The following is a 14,053-nucleotide window of genomic DNA, read 5'->3' on the forward strand; positions in this document are numbered from 1 at the left end:
TCCAACTTCCAACTCTTGCCAGTACCTCTGACATGGCAAAGGGGGGAGAAATATGTATCAAATTAACTCTGAGCCACCGGGCCGACGGCCGCCCTGCCCTTGTCTTTTCCAGCAATCAGGGCTTTGTTATTTCAGCCTCCCAACCAAAACCGAACGTGATTCAACGGCTTCGGCAATTACCTGCAATTTTCCGACCCGGTGCGCTGGCCCTTGCCGAGAGTGTTGGCGCACAGTGAAATATTGTCTTGCCGAGCTTAAGTGCACTAATTCATTTACATCTGCGGAGTTGAGCATTACGGAAAAAGAACTTTCACTTCTGTGCGACGCCGTCGAGGAATGTCCGCCGAGATTTGCTTTTCTGTCTGCGTGCTAACCTCCGTGATTACCAAGCAGTTAAAGCTAGAACATCCTCCCCCGTATAGAGTGTGGACAGCACATTACAGAGCCCCCGCTTAATACATCTGACCCATATATTATTTCCTACTCAAGGCAGCCGAAGAGTGGAGAAAAAATAGGTCTGGAGCCTCGACATCTGTTTTCGTATTGGTCTGCAGACTCTATATTTCATTTTTCCATCAGCCCTTACCAACTCCTCTTCCATTGTCCATTAACTCCATAGATGTGTGTGCGTGTGTGTGTTTGTGTGTGTGTGTGTGTGCGTCCGTGCGTGCGTGTATGTTCCTGTGCTTGCATTTGTGTGCGTGTGCGTGTTCGTGCGTGCCTGTGTGTGCACATGTGTGTGTGTTAGAGGGATGTTTCCCCTTCAGAGGTACTGAAGGAGACAGAACTGCTAGCGCCAAAATGCTAATTAAGTACAGTGAAGAAGACAAGGACACTTGAGAGCGTATGCATTAGCAAGTTTAACTCCCTGCAAACCAAACAGTTTGTTCTTTCCCTGGCTGCCCGAGACGGTGGAAAAACAACAGTTTCTAAGAAAAAACATAAATCAACAAGCTCCAAAGCCGGAATCTATGCGTACGTATGCGTGTGCATGTGTGTTTGTCCACACGGTGCTCTACTTTTTTTTCCTGCACACTTTTTCCCGAAGAAACAAGCATTTCCACTTCATTGGAATGTTTATTCTCTCACTCTCTCTCCCCCGACGTAGTGGTGCTAACATATGGTATGTGTAAGGGGAGTCGCTTTGTGCCATGCCCTAAATCATTCTGTGGATTAGTATTGGCATTTAAATGCTCTCGGTGCTGAATCTAGTCTGTTTTAGATCTCAAGTTTATTCCTTGGCATTTGCGCTGCCTCTCGGCCTGGCCTCTTACCCCTGGCCAGCACATTGCTTGAAACTCTGTAACTTAGCAGCAGAGCAAAGCCAGCCTTTTGAAGGGACCCCCGAAGCTCACCTCTCACATCGTCTCACATCAGCGTCTGCCATAGGAATCCATCAAACGTCTGTGAATGTTGTGGTGACAGAGCAACCCCGTGACCTCTCGTTAGGGCTGGAGCGTTTTCCGGTGGGTTACACGCGAGTCGTTTGTTTGCCATTAAATGGACGCACTTGTGGCGGCAGAGGTTAATGTAATTATGTTCTCCGATGCCCGTGCGGTCCGGTGCTCTGACACGCACTCCCCTGAAGTGCTTCCGAGGTTGGCTCCCGTGTTTTGGTTTTATATACACTCATTAGGGCGACCTTGGCCAGGTATTTTTACTGCCCTGACCCTTTGGTTGCTGTCTCCATATCTCATACGAAGCAGAAAAAGGGCATAATGGAAACGTATGCCCGAATTATTGTTGCCAATTGGGTCATATTTAAACCAGATAGCATTTAAAGAAATCAATTCTGGAATGGTTAGTCAGTAGTGTCTCTAACCAGTTGTTAAATCCACTGTTTGTGGCACATTTATGTGGCTCGTGGGAGCTTAGCCAAGTTGATAATCCCCCTGCCCCTCTTCATCTACTACATGGCCTTTACAAGTTGGCCCCGGTCCAAACCCTTCACAACGAATGGTTGAATCCCTTACATATCTGATGTATTCGGAGAGAACATGATACATTCATTTTAGGGAAGACAGAGCAGATGTGGTCGGTGCGGTTGAATCTTCTTGCAGTCGGATCAAACAATCTAGTGCTGCTTGAGATGCTGAATCAGTTATTCTTCCAGGAAAAAACGGTTTCATTTTTTTTACAGATGACCTAATTGGCATTATTCCTAATTCGGAAACCGTCTAGCTCCTCCAATTAAAACAGAACCTGGGCTTTTAAAACACGCTCAGGCCTTCAACATCCAATTTTGTCGAAATGAGATGCTTAGTTGAACGCGAAAGCAATCTTATCAGCCTCGCATCGCTGTCAAATAAACACTCAGGAGCACCTGCAATCTTTTACCCTCATCCAAGGAGCTGGAGAGCTGGCAGCACTCGGCTCTGTGCCCCCCCACTGCGCGGTGAGATTCTGTTTTCATGTGTGTATTGTGGTAAAACAGCAGGCCCCTTTCCGCGGCATACGGGGGGAGGGGGGGGGGGCGGGGGGGGTAAGGCATATATCTGGGGAGCACAGAGGCAGGGCATGCCAGAGGTGTCTGGAGGGGGATAGAGGCGTACTCGACTGATGATGCTCCAAACATTGGCCATCGATCCGACCGGCACCAGGCGCTTGTTCTTCCAAAGATAGGTGAAGGTGAACAGTATGTAGCATCAGGGCACCGCCGCTGATCCGCGTGACGTCTCCGTCTGTGTAATGAACCCGCCTGCACTGGAGAGCAGTGGAGGGGGGGAGGGATGGCTGGCTGGCAGGACGGAGGGACTGACGGAAGGACGGATGTAGGTGGGGGGGCCGTCTATGGTAATGACGAGGGGGGCCCATGTCAGGGGCAGCCTTTGAACAGCTTTGATAAGCAGCGCTGTTGGTGAGCTGCTGGGCTTCCCAGACGACAAGGAAATTAGCAGCGCAACATGGCGCTCCCTTAAAGGAGCCGCGATGGCCTGACTTTTGATGGAGAGGGGGGGGGGGGGGGCACAACCACCAAACGAGGCAGCCATATTTGAAGGTCGCTTTTAAGAGGTAATTGTGCGTATTCTTTACATGGCACGCTCTGAGTAATGGCGAGTGTCAAACAAGTACATCATCAAACAGTATTGTAAACACTCTCCCCCAGTAGGATTTAAAATTGACGGACGGAATTAAGAGAGGGTTTTTTTTTTTCTCCCTTCTTCCGTTTTCTGTGGCCACCTCTGGTGCCACAAATGAAAACGTCCTTCCCAAAATAGATCATTTTTTACCCTTCAGATGTTCTTTTATTTTAAGCTCAGTGACACTGTGTCATCCATCACAGCCAGCTTTCAGAGGGTGAAGAGCCTCGAGGAGGGAGAGAGAGAGAGAGGGGGAGAGAGTGAGAGAGGGAGGGAGGTGGAGGGACTGAGAGAGAGAGGAAAAACCCACAGATACAATGCAGAGAAAGTGTGACAGCGTTCTGCTAGTGCTGCAAAGTAAGACCTCCCTGGTTAAATTACCACAAATCTCATCTTGTGCTTCCATTTAGGCATTTTTCTTTGTGTGAGCGGAGTGGAAGTCATTCCTCTTCTAGGGTAAACACTGAAAATGAAAGTGTTGCCTTCCAAGTCCTCCCACAAATTGCCGCTTCGGAGTGCCAAACTTCGCTTTGCGGCATTGTTTGCCAGGAAATTGCATTTCTCATCGCTTTAGTAAATGTTTTGGCTTGATGGAAAGTGTGCGAAAACTGATCAGCGCTTTGATCACCCTGACCTGGAAACGTGATCGTCTACCCACTTCACAAGGGTCCCTGACACCTGGGGAAACCGGAGCTGTCTTTCTCGATATACGATCCTCACCACAGTGCTAAAGACTTGACTTCTCCTGTTTCTCTGTCCACAACGAAAGAGCAGCCCTAATGATGGGAATCGGAATGGCTAAAACTTCTGGCTTATGCTGCTTTCTTCTTTATTTATTTTACCCAATCTCTTTAGAAGTTGTTTGGAGACAATGTTTTTGCTCTCTTCTGTGAAGGAAATGCCTTGAGCGGTTTCATTGTTTAAAGTGGAGAAAAAGCTTTTTGGATTGTTTGTTTGCCTTTAAAAGCGTATATGTTTACAGGACAACTCAGTCTTGATTAAATTCCTCTTTACGATTCCATTCATACATGACTTTATTTGATTTTAATGATAATATGTATTGCGTCAAGCACACATTTCGCTCTCAATCACATCAGCTAATGATCAAAGGGTGTTGTGTCACGTGACCAAAGTGCACAGTCAGAAGTAACTTTCGGCCCATGAAACTCCTCCCACTCCTAACATAAGAATGATGTAGTGGCATGTCACGTATCGAACGAGCGAAAGCCTGCCACTTTGGAAGATCAAATAGACTAGATCTCATTCCAGATAAAACATCTCGCTACCAGAATCAGCCACTTAAACCTAAGCATTTTTAACCTTGGACCTAATCTTGTCCATCTCAAGCATAATGTCAACCATATCCCTCAGGTCTGCTATCTATTTTTGTTTTAGGTGGGAGGTGTTTGGACTTGTCTGCAAGTACAGACCCACCACCAGACACTTTTGAGGGGGCCGTGCAGAAAACTATTCCTTTCAATTATCCACAAAAATATTTATTTTCTTCAGTAACCAAAACAAAAGTGATGGCTGCTTAAAATATTTCTTTAATAGCTCCCAAATATAATTATTATCAATGAGGGATGTTAACTGCCACATGATGCATCTGGTAGGTTGTTGAAAAACTTAAAACGTCTTAAATCTTAAAATCAGCAAAAACATGATCATTGTATCCTGTGAAAATCCACATTAAAAAAGATTAAAGTGATATGTCTCCTTCAATAACAAGATTATTAACTGAAGTAATTATTCAGTAGAATATGAAAGAGTTCCAGGCAGCCTGGTGGGAAGGCAAAGGCATCGGTGGTGTACTCGGAGGTGTATAACACAGCGAGTGACTCGAGAGGCTGTGGCGTGGCTTCTTAAAGTTCACAAACCCTCTGGATATTTGATCAAGCCAAGGGCCTTTGATCATTGGTAACACTGAGGTAACCATGACCGCTTTCGACTCCGGGGGGAAAAAAAAGGGACCGTTTGTGTCCGAAAACAATCTCCCCACCTCTGACACATTGGCACCCTGAGAAAGAAAAATGTCAAGGTCAATAATGGGCCATTAGCTCAGGAGTGAGCTGCCTTTGTGTTCCCAGGCCCGCTCAGAACACCTCCTGTCTACAACACACGATACCGTGGCAGGGCTGCCGCGGGTATCGACCCGTTCACTCTTCACTTTTTTAGAAGAAGAATAGGAAAAACAAAACGCATGCCTACTTTGTTCGGAAAAAATGAGAACTACTACTAAGCTACTCAGAGATTGAAAGACCTCATGGATGTGTGACAAAGTATTCACCCAGCCTCTGTTTTGTTACACCGTGTGGATTTGATTGACTATGTAGTTAGCCGCTATTCACTGGTATTGCACCTTGTTCATTTTACATGAGGGCCTGCTTCTCCGTTGCAACGCATGTCTTAAGTGTTTGAATTAGTGAACTACACTCTAGGCCATATCATCAGCATTCTTTTTCTTGCCACCCCCACCGCCGTTTTCCCTCCATGCTATCTTAACACAGTAGTTTTATAAAGAAGCTTGTTGCGAAAAAAAAAAAAAAAAAAAGGTAGAAAAGATCTGTATCAAAGCACAAGTGTTTTTCTTTTTTTGTGTGCTGGGCTGGTTTTTCGCTGGAGAGTCTCGCTTCGGGTTTCGGTACGAAACACAAAGGTGTTTTCTTACCTGATTTGTATTCATTCACACAATGAGTGGACCTGCATCTCTTGTTTCCAAGTAAGGAGAGTCCAGACCAGACTTTTGTTCCACCCATCATTGGATACGTGCATGTTGCTTCCTCCAGTACAGGCCTTGGACCACAGCCACCAGCTTTGTCCTGGATGGGTATTTTTTTTCTCCCCCTCTCCTGTCCTTCTCCTCTGCCTTTGTTGCAATGTGTACAGGTTCCACCAAACATTCGTTTTATGGAGATAAACGTTTCAACTAAGTACCGCCATTCTCTCTGTCCCTCTTCATTCTGTGATGTAAGATAGTCTGTCGGTCTTACTTGACCTTGCCCGACACACAAAAAAGACACAAATTAGTGGTTTTAAATGTTCTATTGGTTCAGTGGTTGTACTGTCAGGGCCTTCACTATAGTGGGAGAACGCAGGATTATACCTTCATTCATTTGGAGGCTGCCAACCAAAAAACATTAAATCAATTAGGTGTGATAATTATCTCGTTCTTGTTTGTTGTTTCAGGGTTTCTTCCTGACGGTGTCCCCGGAGTCGATCCTCAAGGTGGCCAAGCATGTGTCTGATAACAACAAGGTGTTCTGCATGAACCTCTCTGCGCCGTTCATCAGCCAGTTCTTCAAGGAGGACCTGATGAAGATCATGCCCTACGTCGACGTCCTGTTTGGCAACGAGACGGTGAGTGGCGGAGACGGCCTCCTTCATGTGTGTTTGCTGGACAAACAGGCAAGCGGTACAAATCTGTACCAATGCAAAACAGGAACCCTACATGGATTTGAAGATTACTTTTCGGTTTGCATTTGTCTCCGTGAGTGCTTGTTTCAACGTTAGAAGGTGATCTGTATGTTTGGTTTGGAGAGTATGTGGGTTTTTAAAAGGGTACAAGTGCCCTGATACCATTCATCAAAAACTGAACTTAAATGGCGATTTCCCTCCCCCCTCCCCCCCGTTTCTGAACCCCTTTATGGTCGCTGGCTATTTAAAATTGCACTTAGCCACAGCCCAATAAAGAGAGGGAGAAGAATTAGCCTAGTAATCACTCATTTTAATCGTGTCACCATTTCATGGCAGTTAATGCATTGATTTCTTCCCCCTGGGCCATAAGGAAGGGAGTAGTACGATAGAGGTCAGGCAGTAGTCGTACACAGCGGCGGTGCTGGGAAGTCTCCTCCAACGGGCCAGCTGTGCCGGGGCTGGGGCGCATCGCCTACACAGACTGCACCTTCTGGGAGCGGGGGGGAGGGGGTGGTAGTGGTGCTGGTGGGTAGGGAGGTAGGAGGTGCACAGGAAAGTTTTTTTTTTTCTTTCACTTGCCTCGCCTCCCTGCTGCTAAAGCTACGAAACAGAGCCCTTTTTCTTTTCGTTAGAGATGGGGTCCGCAGAGCAGGACACGACTGGAAGGAACCGCTCAGCATTTGTGGATTTATTACTGCTGCTGACTTCAGCTTTTCCCTCTTCTCTCCCCCCCAATCCACCCCCCCCCCCCCAAATCCCCCCCCTACCCTGCATCCCTCTACCTGCCCCCACAAGCTCCACAATTCCTCCCTTTTGCATATGCACCCCTCTCTTCGTCTCCCTAATTGCCGTTAGGAACATTCGGGTCTCCCAGAGCACAGAGTATATTTTGCAAACGTTATGTATTTTCGGGTGGGTGGTACTGTTTGTGGTTCGCATAAGTTGTTTGCTCACACCTCCAGTCATTACAGTTTAATGACTTTGGATAATTACTTACGCATGTTATTTATTTTTTCAAAGAGATTATTGTTTTTTTTTTTATTGTCTTTTTTATTATCATGAGAAGAATGTCAATGGCGAGTCCGAGAACCGTATCAAGACCGCCCCGCGCAGTCTGGCGCTAGGGGTTGATGCCCGCCTCCCGTCCGGGGTGTTCCGACTCCCTTCGGCTTACCGTCAAAGTGAACAGGAGTGTCTGCCTCAAAAACGGCGGGGCCCCGGGCCCCCCTGTTGTGCGCGAGGCAGACCGCGTTGGCAGTCACGCAGTGGCACATGGTGAGTGACAGGCAACAGGCCTCCACCACCACCTCCACCACATGGCACACTACCCGGTTCCCTCCCACCCACCCGTATCCTCTCTCTCTCGCCCCAATGCCCTCAGCACCACTAGCCCACCGCCCCCCCCACCCCACCCTAACCCCCCTCCACTCCCCTCCCTCACAGCCCCCACCCCCGTTCCTGGATCACCCTGAGCCCCTCATGCCTTCATAACAAGTCAGTGACAGTGGGGATTACACAGACTGACTCCCCGCAGTCCCGGCACGACACGCTGCAAGGGAAGGCTAATGTGGCTGCCTTGTCCATGTCTCTCTCTCTGCTGCTTAACCACAGCCACACAACGCATGAAGTCACCGTTTTGTGTGGGTGTGTGTTTGTGTGTTTGTTCCCTAAGCCTGCGCTCGACACAGAAACGCACCAGGCGAGCGGAGGAATAACACAACGGCGGTTTTTTCGAGACCGTAAACAAACAAAAAGAAGGGTTTGATCTGGCGGGGATCGAATGTGTTTTGGGTAGAGTTGTTTTTTTTGGGCCGAAGCGGATCTGGTTTCGATGAAATAATTTGCGCAACCTTATTTCATTAGCTGGAGACTTCAAAACAATGTTCCCCACACCTTTGACTGCTGCTCGGCGGCGGCAGACATGTATTTATTTTCATTGTCTCCCTCCGAAAACTGAAAGGACCAACTGTGGGTTCCAGTCAGGCCGCCCTGGGTCATTTCGCTGTAACATGATCTCGCTGGTACGTGTTTGAAACCTGGCATCCGCCTGCCTGCCTGCCAGGCCCTGGCCTATCGGCGGGCTCCTAGCTTATATAACAGTCTATCGTCCGTCCCGTAATTACTGCCTTTTTGGGATGTCGTGTGGTGTCTGCTCTCCCCTGCGAGGGTGGGGGAGGGAGCCAGGAGGCTAGCTCCACAATGTTCGACGCTGCCACAGTCTCTGAGATCAGGGACTAACGTTGGGGGAAATGGTATCGGTTCTGTTTTTTCTCCCCCTTCCGACAGTGCTTGGGTTAATTGGCAAACATGTCGCAAGATAACCCGGGAACCGACCAGGCCTAATTGAGTCCTTCTGCTCTGTCCGGCTCCTGACTACCCGACTACCTGACACTAAACCCAGGGCATTACATTTCCTTCTATTAAATGACTACCGCTAATTAGGCCTGAATGAGGGAATCATTATCGCTGGGAAAACCGCATGCCAGTGGATCCACTGTTGAAATTAGCCACAATTTGCCTTTGCTGTTGGAGCGGCGAGCGATAAACCACAGACACACAATGGGAGGAAAGCATCGGACCATTACCGCGGGCCTCCTAATGGGGAATTTGAAGACGTATCATGGACAAATTGAACGATTAATTGGGACGGAATTAATCACTCTGACTGATGTTCCATAAGCCGGAATTCGTGGCGGTCTCCAATTTACATCAGGTTAAGTATCGAGTAATTTGATTTTATTTGGGCCGCAGTAATAAGAGTGAACTGCCCCCCCCAAAACGATGTATACCTCCTTAAATGAGCTGCTACCACAGATGTTTAGCCCTACAGGAAATACCCTCCTCTAAGCGCTCCATTCCATTGACAATGTTTACACCAGCCCCATACAGGAACATGGCAATAACTTAGATTTCTGCCCAATCCATCCGACGATTCGACCCTGAAAGCTACTACCTATGTGGCTGCAAAGGCCCTCTCTTCCCAAACAGCACTCAGCCATTATAATTGAATGCTCAATAGGTGAGCTGTCTAATAAATGGGAAGATAACATAGAGGTGTGTTTGATTATACCTTGCTACGCAAAGAAAGAAGGGCATCATCCGGTTTATTTTCCTGTGTTCAAGCTGTTTTTAAAGAGCGTCTAGCTCTCCGGCTCTCCAGGCAACGGGAGCCAAATAACATGGATTCCCTGCCCCTCGGTGCTGTGTGAATGCTCTGTACCTGATGTTTTGTGTGTGGTGATCTTGCTTATTTTCCCATCCATCCCCAAGCACAGTTCCATGATCTAAGAGCGCTCGGATACAAGCAGTCGTACAGAAGGTTATTGTCATGAAAAGCCCCACAGGCATTTTGGCTCCCAGCCCTATTTTTCTCCATCTGCATGCAGTCTGTGAGGTGTTGGGGGGGGAATGGGGGGAGGGCGGCTTTAATGATTTTTCCAGGACAGGCTGAAACTGTGTGCGTGTGTGTCTGTGTCTGTGTGTATGTTAGTATGTGTGGGCATGTGCAAAAAAATAATCCATGCGTATGTCTGTGTGTCTGTGTAGGTTGAGATACATGGGCAGAGTGACATCACCCCTTTGAATCTCCGCCCGATTCGTCATCCCCCCGCTTTGTTTGCGTGATGGACCGCCAGTGAACGCTTATCTCGGTGCGGCGCCCGCGGCTGTTTATCGCCGCGGTGACGCGTCCCGAAGCCCGTGCGGGTGCGTGCTCCGAGCTGTCAGTATGTGTGGGTGATGGCAAGTTCACCAAAGCCCCCCCAAGGGGCCCTGGGGTATTTCTTGCCAAAGGAAAATGAAAGACTTTTGCTCTTGACGGTGGTTCCAGTCGTAGCAGCTCGGGGTGAATAATATCCCGTCCTACCCTCCTTAAAACAAAGATGTGAGAGGCAGATTAGCATCTTACTGGAAGAGCTATCTCCTCTCTCCCCGACCTCACCCCCATCACCCCCTCGCTCTCCCCCCTCTCCTCTCTTCCTGTCGGGGCTTTCTGTGGAGGACGGGAAGGCATATGAGACATTAACCCTCCTTGTGTTTATTCAAGGGGCCCGCACAGGCCAATCGGGGGTGTTGCAAGTGGCCGAACGTCGCCGGTCGTCGCGTGCAGAGCCCCTGACGGATTGCCCCTTGGTCTCTCTTAGCGCCGTACTCCTGATGTTTTGATCAAACCTCCGATGAGTCACACGCACGCCCGGTAGCGCCGGAGTAGGTTGACCTTCACGGCGTGACGTGCGGTCCCACGCTTCATCTGAGTCACAGTGCATTAACGGAGGTGAGGTGTTTCGAAGGCGAGCGCCTGCTTTACTTTCTTGATAACAGGAAGTGGCATGTGCCAAAATCCGGCCAGCTATAATAAAGCCGTCAACGTCTTTGTTCGGGCATCTACAGTCGAGACGGGGAGGGGGGGGTGAGGACCAATTATGGTGTAGTAGAGGAAGTCTTATTCATCCAGCATTCTGCAGTGTGATTTTTTTTCTTTCTCTCCCCGTTCTTTTGTTTCGGGAGCCAAGGTACTCTGGAGAGCCAGCGTGGCTCCCCCATAGAGACCCTCTAACCACTGTAATCGGACCGAGCCAGAACCCGCCTTGCCCAGTCCCACGAGCAAACCGCCGAATACTTCATAAAACGTTGGGTCAATAAGGGGAGTGGGGTCCGCGGAAGGTAAGTGAGGGTTGTTGGGGGGCTGGGAGCAGGGGGACGGGGGGACTTCACATTTGCCGTGAAATGTGACCTCAACGCGAATCCTTTAACAAGGAGATGGACCGATAAGGCCGGTAGGCGGGGGGGGGGGTGGCCTAGTCCTCTGAAGAGGGAGTAATTATGGGAGATGGCGGAGATATTGCACCGGGAGCAGATCGATACCGGCCTGACACCGGAGGACCGGTGTATCCCTGTCTCAGCGGGAGCGAGCAAGAGATACAAAGGCTTGATGCCAGAGTGTCTGGCCAACGCTGGAGGCCAGCGGAGCTGCAACCAGTGGGGCTGCGATGGCTCCGTGGCAGCCATGGCGCTTTTTCCTCCTGATCCACCACATCTTGGATCTCCACTGTGTTCACACACACACATACACACACAGGCACAAAAACACACACACACACACACACACACACCCCGAATCCTCTTGTCAACCCCCAAGTAGATAAGAGGCGGTAATTGTCTTTGGATCGCCCCGGCACAGAGTGTCTCGTAGACGCTCCTTTCATCGTCGCGCTCGGGGAAGACCAGCCACCAACACTCTGCAGGTGATCCTCCAAACGTGTCAACGCTCCCTCGCTCTCGGCGCTACCCTTACGAGCCCCTGGTACGCTCACATTCGTACGCTGTGTCTCCCCCCGAAACACAAAGACCCCTTGAGCTTACTCGGAGGAACCTCACTTAACTGCTGCCTGCCCAACGCGCCCATTTGCACCCAACAAATTGGATGTTTTTGTGGCGGGGCTAAATTACGGTGGGCTTTATTTGGATTGCATCATGCCAAATATTTCCTTTCGAGAAAGATCCTGCGGTTATTTTTCCCCTCTCTCTCCGCCGAGCACCTACCACATGCCAGTGGTATGCGGACACATGGAAAAACGCCGCTGCCGGCTCCGCGCCATGTTTGCTACTTTTCTCTTCTGGCTAGCGACTGTCTAGTGTCACATCAACAAATAACATGTTGGACATCCTCTTCATTTTTCTCTGCGCATGTATTTACTCCTTCAAAGCATTCCCCGAACTCCTCACGCACAAATGGTTTGAATTAACTCAAGCTATTTCATCTCTCTTTCTCGCTCTCTCTCTCTCTTGCTCTCGTTCTCTTTCCCTCTCTATCCCTCTCTCCATCTCTCTCTATCCCTCTCCCTCCCTCTCTCTCTCTCTCTCTCTCTCTCTCTCTCTCTCTAGCTCTCTCTCTCTCTCCTGCTCTCCCTCTCTCTATCCCTCTCTCTCTCCTGCTCTCCCTCTCTCTATCCCTCTCTCTCACTCTTTTCTCTCCCTCTCGCTCTCTGGGCTTTTTTCATTGTCTGAGGCATGCAAATCCCAGCCTGGCAGATCTTTGTTTCTCATTAAGAGATACGCCGAGCAGCCCGAATGCTCAAATGGTTATTTTACACAGGGGGGGGGGGAACACAGTCGCTGTTCCTGTCAATTCAGCACAGAAACATATTTGTTCTCCGCGTTGTTTGTTTACAGAGACTGTAATACACTACCTATCAGGCAATTTATATCGGCAATAAATAAAAAGACAGACCCATTGAAAATCTGCTTCATTGGCATCAGCCCTCCCTGACAAGTGCTTTACCGGGCAACCTTGTTTTCCATCAGCAAGAGAAATTACTATAACCAGATCATTTTAGGCCTCGAAAATGACTTGACGTGGGCATCGTCCTCTGGAGTAAAATACTCAACACCTTTTTTTTAGCGATGGAAAAAAAACTTGCCCACAAGCCATTGGGAAAACCAGAACAATGCAGCGTGCGTTATTACACTGTGTGCGAGACCAAAGCTTTTGTTTGCCTGTCAATAGTCCGCTAATTAGTGTTGTTTGGCGGCGGTGGAGGAATACATCCACTGTTTGTTTATCTCCCTCCCCCTCTCCCCCCAAGTCCCCCGTCATCCCTCCTGTCGGGAGGCAGGCGGTGTCTGGCACTCTGACGCGCCCTGACCCCCTGTGTGAAAGCCCCCTCGGCCAAGGTGCGTGATCGAAGCCCCCCTAGCGCTGATAACCCACCCTCACCGGCCCAATGCAACCTCTGCGCACAGTGCTGCTGCTGCCTCTATGGCCTCAATTAAGTCCCACAAGAGAACACACACAGACAGACAGACAGACAGACAGACAGACAGACAGACAGACACCCCCCCACACACACACACAGACAGACACACCCCCCCACACACACACACAGACAGACACCCCCCCCCCACACACACACACACACACAGACACCCCCCCCCACAGACACACCCACACACACAGACAGACAGACAGACACACACCCACACACAGACAGACATACACACACACACGCACACACACACACACACACACACACACACACACACACACACACACCGAACAGACACACTCCCACACACACTCTAAACACAGACAACCACCCACCTGTTTCCTGCCAACTATTCACCCCCCCGCTCCCCCCTCTTTCGTCGTGTCCCCCCCCCCCCCCCCCCCAGACCTCCCCTGGAGATGGCTATCAGCGGCCATATTTATGTGTCCCACATGTTTCCGATAGTTTAACCCCTGGACCCCAGCGAGGGGCTTTAGTGCGTGGCCCCGGGGGGCTCTGTAAAGAGACCTCTGTTCCGCGCTGGTACGCAGACAGGCCAGACGAATGGAGGCGGAGAGCCCTCGCCGGAGCCCTCGGAGGGTACGGGGTCGGACAGAGCAGCCCGTTGATTTAGCCTCGCTCTGAAGGAAGCTGAAGGTCATCCCTGTGATGGTTGGCTAACATTTAGGCGCATCACAATGTTTGTGTTGCGCTGTGATTGGACGAGGCTCGATTTGTTCTGCAATAAACAATCATTTGTTTGGCTTGGGTTTTTTGTTACCGTCTGCGGTAAAT

General features: G+C 49.5%; 1 protein-coding gene across 2 annotated transcripts in view; it reads left to right on the forward strand.

Moving 5' to 3' along the window:
• The window catches only part of adkb (adenosine kinase b), a 91,524-nt gene that overhangs the window by 60,915 nt on the left and 16,556 nt on the right, over positions 1-14,053 (forward strand). For both annotated transcript variants that reach the window (XM_030339632.1, XM_030339631.1), the window contains exon 7: positions 6,267-6,437. In XM_030339632.1, the coding sequence (XP_030195492.1) occupies positions 6,267-6,437 (171 nt within the window). The remainder of the gene's footprint in view (positions 1-6,266; positions 6,438-14,053) is intronic.

This window comes from Gadus morhua, chromosome 18, assembly GCF_902167405.1.
Source record: "Gadus morhua chromosome 18, gadMor3.0, whole genome shotgun sequence".
Classification (NCBI taxonomy): domain Eukaryota; kingdom Metazoa; phylum Chordata; class Actinopteri; order Gadiformes; family Gadidae; genus Gadus; species Gadus morhua.